Genomic DNA, 13,515 nt, shown 5'->3' with positions numbered 1-13,515 from the left:
TACCCTTTTGCCAGATTGACGGGTGTTAAGTAGTAGATAAACTGCATTAGGTGACCTTGGGCATGCTAGAGAAAACATCAAAAGGCTCCACATTAGGGCTGTGTGGAAGAGCAGGGTTTGTAATCCAAGAGTTCACTTGGTCCCAGTTGGCTGAACCAGCAAGGGATCCTTATCTGTTTTTAACACACCATTTACTTATAAATGTAAATATTGAAACAGTAACATACTACACGATGTGCTGGTGACTGAGCATGAAACAGTGCTCAGTAGGTGAGGCCAAAATCAAATTCTCTCACACACACCCCTTTCAAACATTGACAGGTATGAGAATATGTATGTTGACTTATGAGAAGACGACTTTTAATTCAATGTCTAAAGACGGAGCCTTGCTTTAAACAAATACACCTTCAAAATTTGAAAGGGGGGCATTTATACAATCCATTTTAAGACCTAGTCTATGCCAGGAGAACATATATAGCACAACAACCAACGTACATTCTGTATTTTATTATGTACAGAAGAACCATATGATTACATTTTCTATGCTAGCTTTGGGAACAACTATCCAAAGTTGGCAAGACAGGTAGCAGCTATTGCTTGTATCCTGCATTTAAAAATCAACAACCATACAGCTACATTTAATTATAAACGCTTAGAGCCAGAGAAATACTAATTTCTCCATAACTCAAAACCCGTAGCTCAGGCTTATGTGGACTTTCCTATGTCTGGAATGAGGACACTGCCATTTCATGTAGTATATTTACCTGTCCACTGTTCTTCAATAGCTTTGACTTGCTCATCTGTAAACTTCCAGAATTGTGCCAGTTTTGTCCACTCATGCATTTTTAACTGGTTGTAAGCAAGATTCCAAAGGGAGGAGCGAATCTGTTTGGTCTGCACACTGTGATCTTGTTTAAAAGACAGAATATCATTTTGCGGATCACCACCACTTTGAAGATGCTCCTGGAAAGAAAGTTAAAGATGAAGCCATGTGGTTCTTCCAATAATAGGGCTCCCCTCCCCCAGTTATTAAAAATATCCCTGGCTTTGAATCTTAATGATTTTCCAAGGCTAGCCCTGATATTGATTGCATCAAGAAGCATGACATACTACACCCCCAAAGGGAAAGAATTGGAGGACGCAACAACAGATTGTAAAAACAAACAATAACCAGCGTTCGCTGATACAGGGAAACAGGATACTAGGCTCCTGTTTCCAGCATTTCTCATAGCAAGCACTTCTACCTCTGCTCTGCCTGTACAGAATTACTGACATGATTAGCCCCCAACTTACTTTATACTGCTATCCCCCTAAGGCATTTGTTTCCAGGAAGCAAACAAGTGAGACATTTATAAATGCTACAGCTTTGACAGTGATAGCAGAGGTGAAGCAATAGAAGAACACCCTAGAACTACCTACGGGACCGCCTCTCCTGGTATGCCTCGTGGAGGACCTTAAGGTCCACAAACAATAATATTCTGGAGATCCCGAGTCATAAGATGGCTAGATTGGCCTCTACTAGAGCCAGGGCCTTTTCAGTACTGGCCCCAACCTGGTGGAACGCTCTTTCCCAGGAGACCAGGGCCCTGCGGGATTTGTCATCTTTCCGCAGGGCCTGCAAGACAGAGCTGTTCCGCCTGGCCTTTGGGTTAGACTCAGCCTGACCCCTGTGTTTCCTCCCTCATGGCTTGGATTTATGGACTACTTGAAATGAGGCTGCACTTTAAATTTTAATACTGTATTTTAATCTGTATTTTAATTAATTGTTTTTATGTTTTATTGTAATTCTGTTGGTGTCAGCCGCCCTGAGCCCGGTTTTTGACTGGGGAGGGCGGGGTATAAATAAAAATTTATTATTATTATTAGAGTCACTCCCACATATAGCAACTAGGTAGGCAATCCAAACCCCTCTCATTTATTTATATTTATATTCTCAAGGAATGGGCAGAAATCAAAACACATTGCTAGAGGCAAGATACTGCCAAACATACACTACACATAAAATATATGGTGTAGACTCTTCAAGATTGTGTGAGGCCTCATGCCCAATAGCACACCTTAATTAATGCACTCATGAGGATGGCCAAAAGTTTCCATGCGCCAGATCTTGCAGACCTAGATTAGATCATAGCCTATTCTGAGTTCACAGGTGCTGGACCATGTTGCATGGTTCATTAGATACCAAATTAATAAACAATTTCTGTTTCACAATTCTAAAATATTAACGCCGTTAGAGATTCACGTGGATAGCCTTGACATTTTAAATCAGGGCTGGGAAACCCTTTTCAGCCTGAGAATCACATTCACTTTCAGGAAACATTCTGGGTTTGTTGTCTTATCTTGTACAGAAGGGCCGCACAAAAAGTTTAGAGGTTTCTACATTCACACATCTCTGCATCTTGGTAAGTGAGAGACCCTTGTGGCGATTAAAGACAAAACACATCTCTGCACAGCACTGACTGGCTGGCCCTTGTTTCAATCTTGAAGCCACTTCAAGATAAATTTCAAGATAAAAAATTACTACTTTTTCTAGGAACAAGCATTTCATAAGACATATATACAATGGTTTTTGTTGTTGTTTTTTAACCAGCCCAATGCTGGCAGAGTGCTTGAAGCATTAGAGGAGGGGAAAAGAGGAAGACGCAATCTGTGTTCACGTTGGAGGCCGTGCTTTGAGGTGTGAAGGTGGGGGAAGCAGAATTTACTCCACAGTAGAAAAACCTGCTGGTATACCTAACGCAGCCCCAGTCAATTTCCAGGTCTAGTTTTCAATAGCACCCTCAAAGGCATACAGATGCAACTAGAAATAGCCTGCTGCAGTTTAGGAAACTGTAAAGGACTGGACTAAGCTTGAGATACTAAAAAAACAAAAGCAGTAATAGTTCATTTCCCCCTCCCGCCCTTCTGCACAAGGGTATCTCACTGCACCTTCAACATCATAAAAGACAGAATTTGAACGTGACACAGAATCCTTGCAAAAAAAGACCTCACCAAACCCATCTGTATATTTGGCTGAGATGGAGCACACAGAATCCCAGCTTGCCTATGTTGAATGGATGTTAAACAGATGCCATTATGGATTTACCAGACATTGCTCTGCTTCCCTTGACCAGCAGTTGTTTGCTGTGAAATGTTCTCCTGCCCTCCTGATTGTTTCCCCATATGGAAGAGAACTGTGAAGACCTGCACTTAAATATGCATGTAATTAACCTTGCGGCACATTATAAAAGCCAGCTAACTCCAAACTAATCTAAGCTGAATCTGTACTTTGTGTTCCCTTCCTGCCCTTTCCTCCATTCTCTGTTTTATTTAATGGAACAAAAAACAAGAGCTTCAAGTACACCAACTCCATAATGGAAAGCTCTTTGTTTCTGCAGTAAAAGTGTGCATTCTGTTGGCATTCCTTTCCCCTCAATCAATATGTTTGCTTATTTCCCACATTTCTTTTTCTCATGTCCTGCCACAGAGCTTGGCAGCTTGATTTTATCCTCAACATCCCCTGTGTGGTATGGGACAGTGCCTTGCTGAAGGACATCAGTGATTTTCATGGCTGAATGAGTTGCCAACATCTACATTTTAGCCACTGCAACACACTAGTTCTGTAAAAAGGAGCACGCCAATAATACCCAGATTTTTAGGATCTGTATCCCAGTTGGAGCTTTACTTCATATTTTACGGCCTAGGACCCTCGTACGTAGGGGACCGTCTCTCCCGGTATGCCCCACGGAGGACCTTAAGGTCCATAAATAGTAACACCTTAGAGGTCCCGGGCCTGAAGGAAATCAGATTAGCCTCAACTAGAACCAGGGCCTTCTCAATACTGGCTCCGACCTGGTGGAACGCACTGTCACCTGAGACCACGGCCCTGCGGGACCTGTTTTCTTTCCGCAGGGCCTGTAAGACAGGGCCTGTTCCGCCTGGCATTTGGCCTGGAGCCAACCTGATTCCCTCCCCTATTTTCCCTTTTCCTTCCGTATGAGGCTGCATTTTAATGTATTAATCTTGTTCTTAAGTTGCATTTTAATCAGTTGTTTTATATCTAGTGTTAGCCGCCCTGAGCATAGCTGTCAAGTTTTCCCTTTTCTCGTGAGGAAGCCTATTCAGCATAAGGGAATTTCCCTTTTAAAAAAAGGGAGAACTTGACAGCTATGGCCCTGAGCCTGGCCTTGGCTGGGGAGGGCGGGGTATAAATAAAATTTATTATTATTATCATCACTATCTTCTTCTTCTGTTTCATAAGGACTTGAATGTGCCCATTCATTCACAGCATTTCCAAGGTCCTGTGGCATCATGGAAGTTGTAGTTTCCAAGAGGCATGTGATCTGTCCTGCCGGATCTCTGAGCTTGCTACAGGCCAAACTGTTTTCATTGGGCCCACGTGGTTCCACGGGGGCAATGGGAGGGTTGAACATAATCCCTATTATGTGGCTAGCCTCAGACATGAAATAAACCAACAGTGCCCAATCACAATTTCATTGTGTGGCCAGTAGGGTGGTGACTTTTTCATTTTTCTCTCAAAAATTATGTCCTGTAGCACAAATGGATGAACTTTTGCTTATTAATGACTAAAACAAGGTATATTCCATTGAAATATTAAAAAAGGTCACGCACAAACCATTTTTAAATTTTTTGTATGCTGTTTTACCATTTCATAAAATTGTATTAACAATTCTATATATATTTTGTATCAAATTTGGACACAACGCCACATTCCACAATGGGGAGTGTTCTTAGCAACATAGGGTATACAAATGTCACACCTGCGCAAGGTAAAAGCCCCTTTTTGGGACCTCAAAACTCAGCCAGCAGACCCTGCCGGGCATGCTGGAAAAAGAACCTACAGGAGAGGTAGCAAAACATCGTCTATACTGTTACTGCAGCTAAAAAAAAGCTTCCTTGTGTGTTTGATGGGCCTATATAATGCTGTATATATGTGACTCTAAAGCTTGGGTTCAATTTTATATCTGCTTACAGTGACTTCAAAAATGGTCAAAAAACTGATACAGTAAATAAATTTTTTAAAATCATTTTGTGCATGAGGTTTTTTAATCAAATCTCTTTGAAAGTAAGATTTTATCTAATCTTTAATTAAAGCTCATCAAATTATGATACAGGGAAATGAGGTTGTAAAAAAGTCATCACCCTAGTGGCCAGCCAACAACACCATGCTCACTGTAGTCGCTGCCAAGAATGCCACCGCAAACATTCTAAACGTGTTGTGGCAATGCCAAAACATGAGTGTGTACTCACCTTAATGAACCATTCAGACAATCGAACTGTAACATAATGCAATTTGGGCAATAAAAGGTGCATGAGTATGCAAATAATTGCCCCAAGGGGGGAAACCTCCCCCCCCCTTTAAACCCAGCCACAGCAGAAGGTAGACTGATGGAAAAGGAAAAAAGTCTCCAAAGCTGCAATCTTAAACATATTTACAAGGGAATAAACCCCAACAAATACGGCACTACTAACTTTTAAGTAAACATGCACCAGATTGTGCTGTATGGAAAGGATCTTTGGGTAAGCAGAACATATAGATCCCCCCCCCCGCCGCCATTTCCCATACAGTCCATTAAGAATAAGGGAAGCACCGAGTTCATCAGGATGCCAAGAAAGTTCAGGAAGAGAGCTCAGCATCTAACTCAACATGCTGTTGGATAACAGTGAAGACATAAACAAAAGATGCAATGGAATTAAAAACAAGAAATGCCCACTTTCTCTCTCGCATTTTCTAGCCTCTTTACAAGGAAGCCCACCTTGGAGTTTGGGAATCCAAAGCCATTAGATAAACATCTTTTGGGGAAATGGTTTCACTTATTGGATAAATATGTGTTAGCAAAAGGATAACTAAACCAGAGTTTTTTCTTACCTGTTTCCAGGTGTAATACCTTTCTGCTTTTATAATCATATCTACAATCAAGGCATGATTGCTCCTGGAAGCTACAGCTAGTGCAGTTTTTCCTTGCTGAAAAGGCAAACAGTGTGAACCAATTAAAGCTTGAGAAAATAGAGGCCACAGATGAAAATCTAAAAGAGGTTAGCAGCTTCACCTTTTTTCAATTTTTTAAAAACTAAATTTTGAAATATTAACAAACACAAAAAGGGGGAAAGCATACAAAAGCTAAAGTAAGTAGAAGTCATTAGGATCTAAGAGCTCATCCAAAAAAAATATCTCTCTTCAATATCAGGAACTAATGGTGTACTAGTAATACCAGATAAATTATAATACACTTTGCCATTAACGGTGCAGTGTTTCGCTTATTACATTAACTTGTATACTGTCAATGTTACAGGATATGGATGGTGGAAAATCAAAGCAACAAGAACAAACTGTTAGCATGTTCTATAATTATGTGTATGACTACTATCCCAGAGCATGAAACACAATATCCAGTCGTAGGGAAGACCACAATATAATGGGTATTTCAAATTCGTAAACATTAAAATTATTTAAAGTATTTGTAGGCTGCAGAAACATCACCTTGCTGACAAAGGTCCGTATAGTTAAAACTATGGTATTCCCAGTAGTGGTGTATGAAGTGAGAGCTGGACCATAAAGAAGGCTGATCGCCAAAGAATTGATGCTTTTGAATTATGGTGCTGGAGGAGACTCTTGAGAGTCCCATGGAATGCAAGAAGATCAAACCTATCCATTCTGAAGGAAATCAGCCCTAGGTGCTCACTGGAAGGACAGATTGTGAAGCTGAGGCTCCAATACTTTGGCCACCTCATGAGAAAAGAAGACTCCCTGGAGAAGACCCTGATTTTGGGAAAGACTGAGGGCACAAGGAGGAGACGACAGAGGACAAGATGGTTGGACATTGTTCTTTGAAACCACCAACATGAGTCTGACCAAACTGTGGGAGGCAGTGGAAGACAGGAGTGCCTGGCGTGCTCTGGTCCATGGGGTCACGAAGAGTCAGACATGACTAAACAACAACAACAAAGGCTGCCATGTGAGGTCCGGCTCTCATACAGCAGTCTCCATTATAGAAATTAATCACAATAAGAAAAAACACATATAAACATAAAGACTTGTTCACACAGTGACTATGTGCAAACCCACAAGCAGGACATGAGTACAATAACATAGTTCTGCTTGTGATCCCCAGCAACTGACATTCAGGAGTATGGTGGCTTATCTTCCATTAAGTTATCCAATTCCCTTTGGAAGATTTATTTTATAATCCAAACACACTCATTTTAAGCTTAGGTTTGGCCACCTGTCAAAATACTGTTGCCAAACGTGACCTAAGTCTTCCAGAGGTGCGGATGGTGGGAATCTTCACTGATGTCTGGATGTCGGGCACCATTTTGAATCAAGATGGCAGACTGAAATATAATTTTGGCATGACTTCACCTATTTTTTGGCATAACGGGTACAAACTATGGTGGTTTGGTTCCCTCTGAAGATATCGTTGCTGCATTTGGTGGGTCTTCGCCAAATCCGGCATGACAGTTCCAACCTGCATCAATCTGGATGCCTCTTGAGAAACCAAACTCAGCATGAGGGTTCCCAAGGTGGAGGCAGCAGACTTCGTTTACATTTGGAAGCCAGGTGCTATTTTGAATCAAGTTGGTGGACCAAATTAACCCTAATTAAATGCTATCTCCTCCCTTCCATCAAAAAGCAATATAATTCGGGGTGAAGGGCTCCCTGGGTTAGGTTGGTGCCCTGGGGTGTGGGTGGGGGTGTATACGCGTGCGCATCTGCACAGCCCCCAAACTCACATATTACACTATCCTTTTTAAAAGCACATTTTTGGGGGTCATTTGACTTCTCAGGGAGCACCAGCACTCTCTGCTAGCATTATTCCAAGCCATGGTTTAGCACAATGTGTGAATATGGCCATATTCTCTTGTCTTATATCAGGCTCTAAACCAGTACAATAATTCTTGCATAGCTTGAATGTGTTCTTTGCTTAGCTTTAAGTAATTTTTTAAAAATATTAAATATAGAGGTGGGAATTCAATATCATGGTAAGGTGATTGTTCTGTCAGAGGAAGCATTTCAGCTAGCCAGACAGGGTGATCTCCTCGTCCCCTCCCCTTCCTCAGTGTTTCAGGGGTTCTCCCCTCCCCATGCCAATTTGGGGGGGGGGACAGTGGGGAGAGGAGAGTAGCAAAGCCCCGTTGCACAATTGGAAGTCCTTGATAGGACTCATTAGCCGAATCCTGCCCTAAATCACTTGACTTTGCTTAACAGCTCTTATAACACAAGTCCGTAAAAAAAGTGAAATTCTTCAGTAACAACAGCTGCTTTCAGTGCTGCACATCGATCTCGCCTCAGCCGGCCACTGACTGTTCTTTAATCCAAGTACATCCCAGCTACTGACAGTTCAAGGCCACACATAATTCTGTGACTTTACCGGGTTATCTCAGTAATCCATTTATGTGAGTGGATTTACACTGAAAACAGCTGTCCACAACATAAATCTTCCAGTTTCCATGTGCTAAAGAGCTAAAGCCATGTAAGAGGGAAATTCATTCCATTGCATTACCATAGGTGTAATCTACTCTAGACTTACGACAGCCGTGTTGGTGGCACCAACAGGGGCAGAGAGAAGGCAGGGGACAGAAGCCTGTTTCAAGTGCAGTAACGTAAGAATGAAGAAGAACCTGTTGGATCAGGCCAATGTGCCATCTACTCCAGCATCCTGTTTCACATTGCCCAGCCACACACCTCTAGGAAGCCTGCAAGCTGGATGGGAGCATAGCTGCACTTTGCCCACTGGCAATTCCTACCAAATGGTCTTCAGAGACATGCTGCAACAGAAGCCTTTGCCCCACAGAATGAGGGTTACACTAATAAGCAGAACAAACTTATGCATATTTGCTTGGAAGCAAATCCCACTGCGATCAGTGGGACTCACTCTTTGAAAGTGTGTCTGAATGACATTTCACCATTTCATATCTAGGATTGGTCCCTAGTTTTACATTAGGTCATTCCAATCCCTTATTTTTGAAAAATCATCACCATCATCATTACGGTATATATTTATTTCTATCCCACCTTTTTCTCTGACATGGACTCATTCCTTTGGTAACCAATGTTCAGCTTGTTGGATCCATGTCACAGAAAGCATAATGCACGAAAGCATTAATTGTGGGCCAAAAGAGTTAATGCCGAGTCTTGGTTGGGCTACTCCAGATTTTTTACTTAAGGCGCTGCGTAATAAATTCAAGTAACATTCTCTTCTCAGACACTCCACCAAATTATTCCTCTTTAGCCTGCCTTTTAGGTCAGTAACTTAAATGTGAATGGATAGGTTTAACTTCCACAATAGAACTTGACTAACGCAGCTTTGATAGCCTGGGCCTTGGCACCCACAGAAGCATTCAAATTGGCTCAGTCATCTATACACAGAATGAATTACGTGGCTTCATCCATGGATACATTGATCTGGGCTATTTTATTTTATTTTATAGCATTTATAATATTTCAAAAATCTCTAGATGTTATGTAGGATTCAGGGATCATGGATTATTTTGCTCCCAGGAAGCCACAATCTGTAGCTAAGGCTTGTTCTTAGCTTACTGATCATGATTTGTTTGTCTCCTTGACATAATGCAAAGCCAGGGACCATGATTTTTTTTTCTTCCCAATGTGATTCTGAGGAGAAAACCCATTAACTACAGATTACCATGACATGTGAACTGGGCCAATGTGACTTACATTGCTTTGTATTTTTTTATATTTGGGGAATGCATGTCCCAATACAGTGGAAAGGAAAGGTTTAGAAGGCACAGTTGGATGAGAGGCTTCAAAATGGCTGCTAAATGGAACCCAATGACTCAGAATGGGAAAGTGTTTCTCTGAAAAGGGAGTCTTTTATATCTCGCTCAGCCTTTCAAAACGAAAGAACAGTAAGTACTGTATGCTTGGCCTCACAGATTGCTAACTATTGCCATGCATTTGTAGGTTTTAAGAGAGAAGTTAAATCAAGAGTTATATATATCAGTGGGTGATATTTGAAAAGAGCAGCCTGTTCTACAGAACAGGGCATGCAGAGCAATTGCATTTTCACAGAAACACAAACAACAGAAAGTACCTTGTCCACAATTTTCAAGTCACAACCTGCCTTTAGCAGCATTTCAATTACTTCCACATTTCCAAGGTCTGCTGCCAGGTGTAAAGGTGTCTGGTGTCTCTTGCAGGAATAAGACAAAGCAGAAGAATGTTATCAAGGAATGTCCTCTACTAACAAAAACATGGCGAAAAGGTCAGTTGGTTGTACAAAGCTAAGTTCAACTCAGAGCAGACCCATTTAAATTAATGGACCCATATTAGTAATGTCTGTTGCCTTCAATGGGTTGTATTCAACATAGTGCTAAAGAGAAGGTTGTGACAGCAATGGAATGTCCTCCCTGCTCTCCTCCCCCATGATTCCCTAAATCTGTTCTAGGTAGACTTGGGGATGGTACAGGACACACAGGGTAGGAAAGCCTATTTCACTAGCACTATTTTAAAAAAACCTCATAAAAATCCACCAACCTTTTAACACACACGATTTTAATAATAATAATAATAATAATAATAATAATAATAATAATAATAATAATTTTTATTTATACCCCGCCCTTCCCAGTCAAGACCGGGCTCAGGGCAGCTAACAACAAATAATATCAACACAAATATAAAAGAAACAATTCAGTTAAAACAACAGAATAATACAATGTTAAAATTCAATTTTAAAATTAAAAATCTACGAATAAGATTTTGACTAATGTATACATTTTTGCAAGCAATTCGTTCCAATAGAATGGATTTTTGTATGTTAATTTTCACTGATATCTTTGTTTTTATGCACACTTTCCCCTCATATGTTTTTGCATTCTTGTAAACATAGTTTGTTTGGAGAACTGCACTGCAACATTCAGTTAAGTGCAAATTTCAAAGTGTGGCTCTGTTTTGGTTCCCATGTTGTTTCAGAAAGTGCAAATCGGATATATTTGTCTTTAAATGTGTACTGAATTCCTCAAAGCAAAGAGGCCTTGCCTGAATATTAGTTTTATATGATGTAAATTGGATTCCCCCAAAGTTACTCCATTAGTCATTTTATAATGCAATCCTACGCGTGGTCTACTCAAAAGTTCTAATCTCTTTGGGTTCTTGCAAGAACATCTTCCCCACACCAATGATCCAGTGGATATTTTTATTTATTTTAGGAATATGTCTAAAATACCGTATTTTTCGCTCCATAAGACACATTTTTTCCATCCCAAAAAGGAAGGGGGAAAGTCCGTGCGTCCTATAGAGCGAAGGCCAAAGCCAGAGCCAGAGCCAGTGCCGCACACAGTGGGAAACCGGCTCTCTGGCTGCTTCCGTGAAAGCGGAGAGGGCTGCTTCCCTCTCACTTCCTCTCTCTCACCCCTTCCTTCGCTCCCTCCCTCTTCCAACTTGAATAAAATATTGGGGGGGGCAGGTAAGCCCCACCTCACAAACCATATCAGCCTTTCTCAACCTGTGGGTCCCCAGATGTTGTTGAATTACAACTCCCATCGCCCCTAGCTAGCAAGGCCAGAGCTCAGGGATGATAGGAGTTGAGGGATGGTGGGAGTTGTAGTTCAACAACATCTGGGGACCCACAGGTTGAGAACCGCTGCAATTGATCTCAGGACAAAGTGCATGAACACTATATGAATGACAATGCCCATCAACATGGGGAGGGGGAGGGAGAACGACTTCCTCAAATATTTAATGGGGGGCAAAGGCAAATGTGGTGAGAATACAGAATCTAAGTGCATCCTTTGACATTATCAAAGTAGTAACTATACAGAGTAGTCACTTGGCATGTATCAAGCCAACTGATAACTTCCACATCTTATTACAAAGATAAGAATGTAATGCAGGTAAGAAAATACAAGATTTCATCTTATAAGCACAAGTTCTCACCTGATCGAGCGAGTTTATATCATGGTTAGCTTCTATTAAACTATTTACCACAGGTAGGTTATTTTTTAAGATAGCCAAATGGAGTGGAGGACTCTTTTGCTGCAGAGAGAGGAAAAGTTTGTTACAACAACATGATAAAAATGTCAAACCCAAGTATTCTTCTTCAGAAGAGATATTGCTTGACCATGTGCCCACACTTCAGGAAAAAAATAATCCTTTGAGTAGAAGGAAGCCAAATTATTTCTGCCAAGAGAATTATGTTTGCCAAGTGTGCTGGCAATAAAAAAGGTGTTACTTATATGTATGTCAAAAGGAAGGCCCAATTAAAACCTGAACTCTTCAAATCCTGCTTTAAGTGTTTTTACTTAAAGGGTTTTTAAATAGTGGCTGGCCAATTGGTTCTTTCAAAGAGCTTTTGACAAAATACCTCGCCAAAGATTCCTAAGTAAGCTTAGCAGCTCATAGAATAAGCTGTGGAGAGAGGTCCTCTTGCGGATCAGGAACTGATTACCGTACTTGTCTGTGTATAACACGCCCTGGTGTATAAGATGCCCCCATTTTTAGGGGACTCAAAATTAAGAAAATTGGGGGGGGGGATTGCCCAGAGTTGTTGAGCTTTTGAGGGGAGGATTGGCAAGCTTTTTTGGGAGGGGGTCTACCCATGTACCCATTTTTTAACATTATTTTAACAGGGGGGAACAACCTCATCTTATACATGGAAAAGTACAGTAAGTAGCAGGAGGGATGTAGAGTTTAGAGTCCTCCAAGGATCAATAAAGGAACCTGTGCTTTTTAACTTGTTCATAGAAAATCTAGACTTATGGATGAGCAGTGAGGTAGCCAAGTTTGCTGAGGGTATTAAATTGCTCAAACAAAAACTCCAAAAGGAGTGAAGGGGCAGTAAAATGGCAAATGCAATTTAATGTAACCCAATATAAAGTGATGCATGTTGGGGCAAAATAAAAATATATATTAATATCACATATATTTTTTATCATGGGGTCTGAACCGCTTGCTCTACTTAAACTTCTGCCATTGTTTTAAACCACTGTTTTTCTCTCACTGTACCTCCCTTCTTGCTGTACTCAATCTTCTCCTTTTTTTCCTTGGCTGCCTTCTTTTTTCTCAGCTTAGGGAAAGAGTTAAAGGTTGCAGAGCCCTCAAATATTCCATAGTACTTTCACACAATGTATTTAATTCCTGGTATTATGTATTGTTAATCAACAAGAAGCTCCAACATCCATCAACTCAAGTCTCTAGCTGAACAGGCCGACAGGCTTGCTCTTAAGATTCTATTGACCTAAAAAACACAGTAACATATACCAGCATGGGGGTTGTGTGCAAATGCATTTGCAGAATTAGAACAGGAGGGAGGAGGATGCATGAAAATAGGTGTAATGGGGAGTTGGAAAAAGGAAGAAAGAGATAGGAAAAAGGGGGTGAATGTGATCATGAGGTGCGTCATCCAAGAGGAGCTGCAAAATATGAGAGAAGCAAGCAGGAGTGCAGCCCCTAGTACGTACATTCATACATTCATACATATATATACTTCATATATATACTTAAAGCAGGATTTGAAATGTTCCTTTTTTACGCCCTCCCAACAGATGTCAAAGAGG

The 13,515-nt window shown here is 41.0% G+C and overlaps 1 protein-coding gene across 6 annotated transcripts in view; it reads right to left on the bottom strand.

Annotated features, from left to right (window-relative positions):
• ANKDD1B (ankyrin repeat and death domain containing 1B) overlaps positions 1-13,515 on the bottom strand; it is a 42,752-nt gene that overhangs the window by 11,179 nt on the left and 18,058 nt on the right. For all 6 annotated transcript variants that reach the window (XR_015946144.1, XM_060280238.2, XM_088652991.1 and 3 more), the window contains exons 10-13: positions 11,897-11,995; positions 10,053-10,151; positions 5,870-5,965; positions 765-963 (exon numbers count right to left, since the gene is read on the bottom strand). Coding sequence is in view for 5 of the 6 variants with exons in the window: in XM_060280238.2 (XP_060136221.1) it covers positions 765-963; positions 5,870-5,965; positions 10,053-10,151; positions 11,897-11,995 (493 nt within the window). In the remaining variant the exon portion in view is untranslated. The remainder of the gene's footprint in view (positions 1-764; positions 964-5,869; positions 5,966-10,052; positions 10,152-11,896; positions 11,996-13,515) is intronic.

The sequence above is a fragment of the Zootoca vivipara genome, chromosome 10, assembly GCF_965207765.1.
Source record: "Zootoca vivipara chromosome 10, rZooViv2.hap1.1, whole genome shotgun sequence".
Taxonomy (NCBI): domain Eukaryota; kingdom Metazoa; phylum Chordata; class Lepidosauria; order Squamata; family Lacertidae; genus Zootoca; species Zootoca vivipara.
Note: the sequence above shows the minus strand (reverse complement) of the source record. Positions and strands in the feature narration are given on the sequence as shown.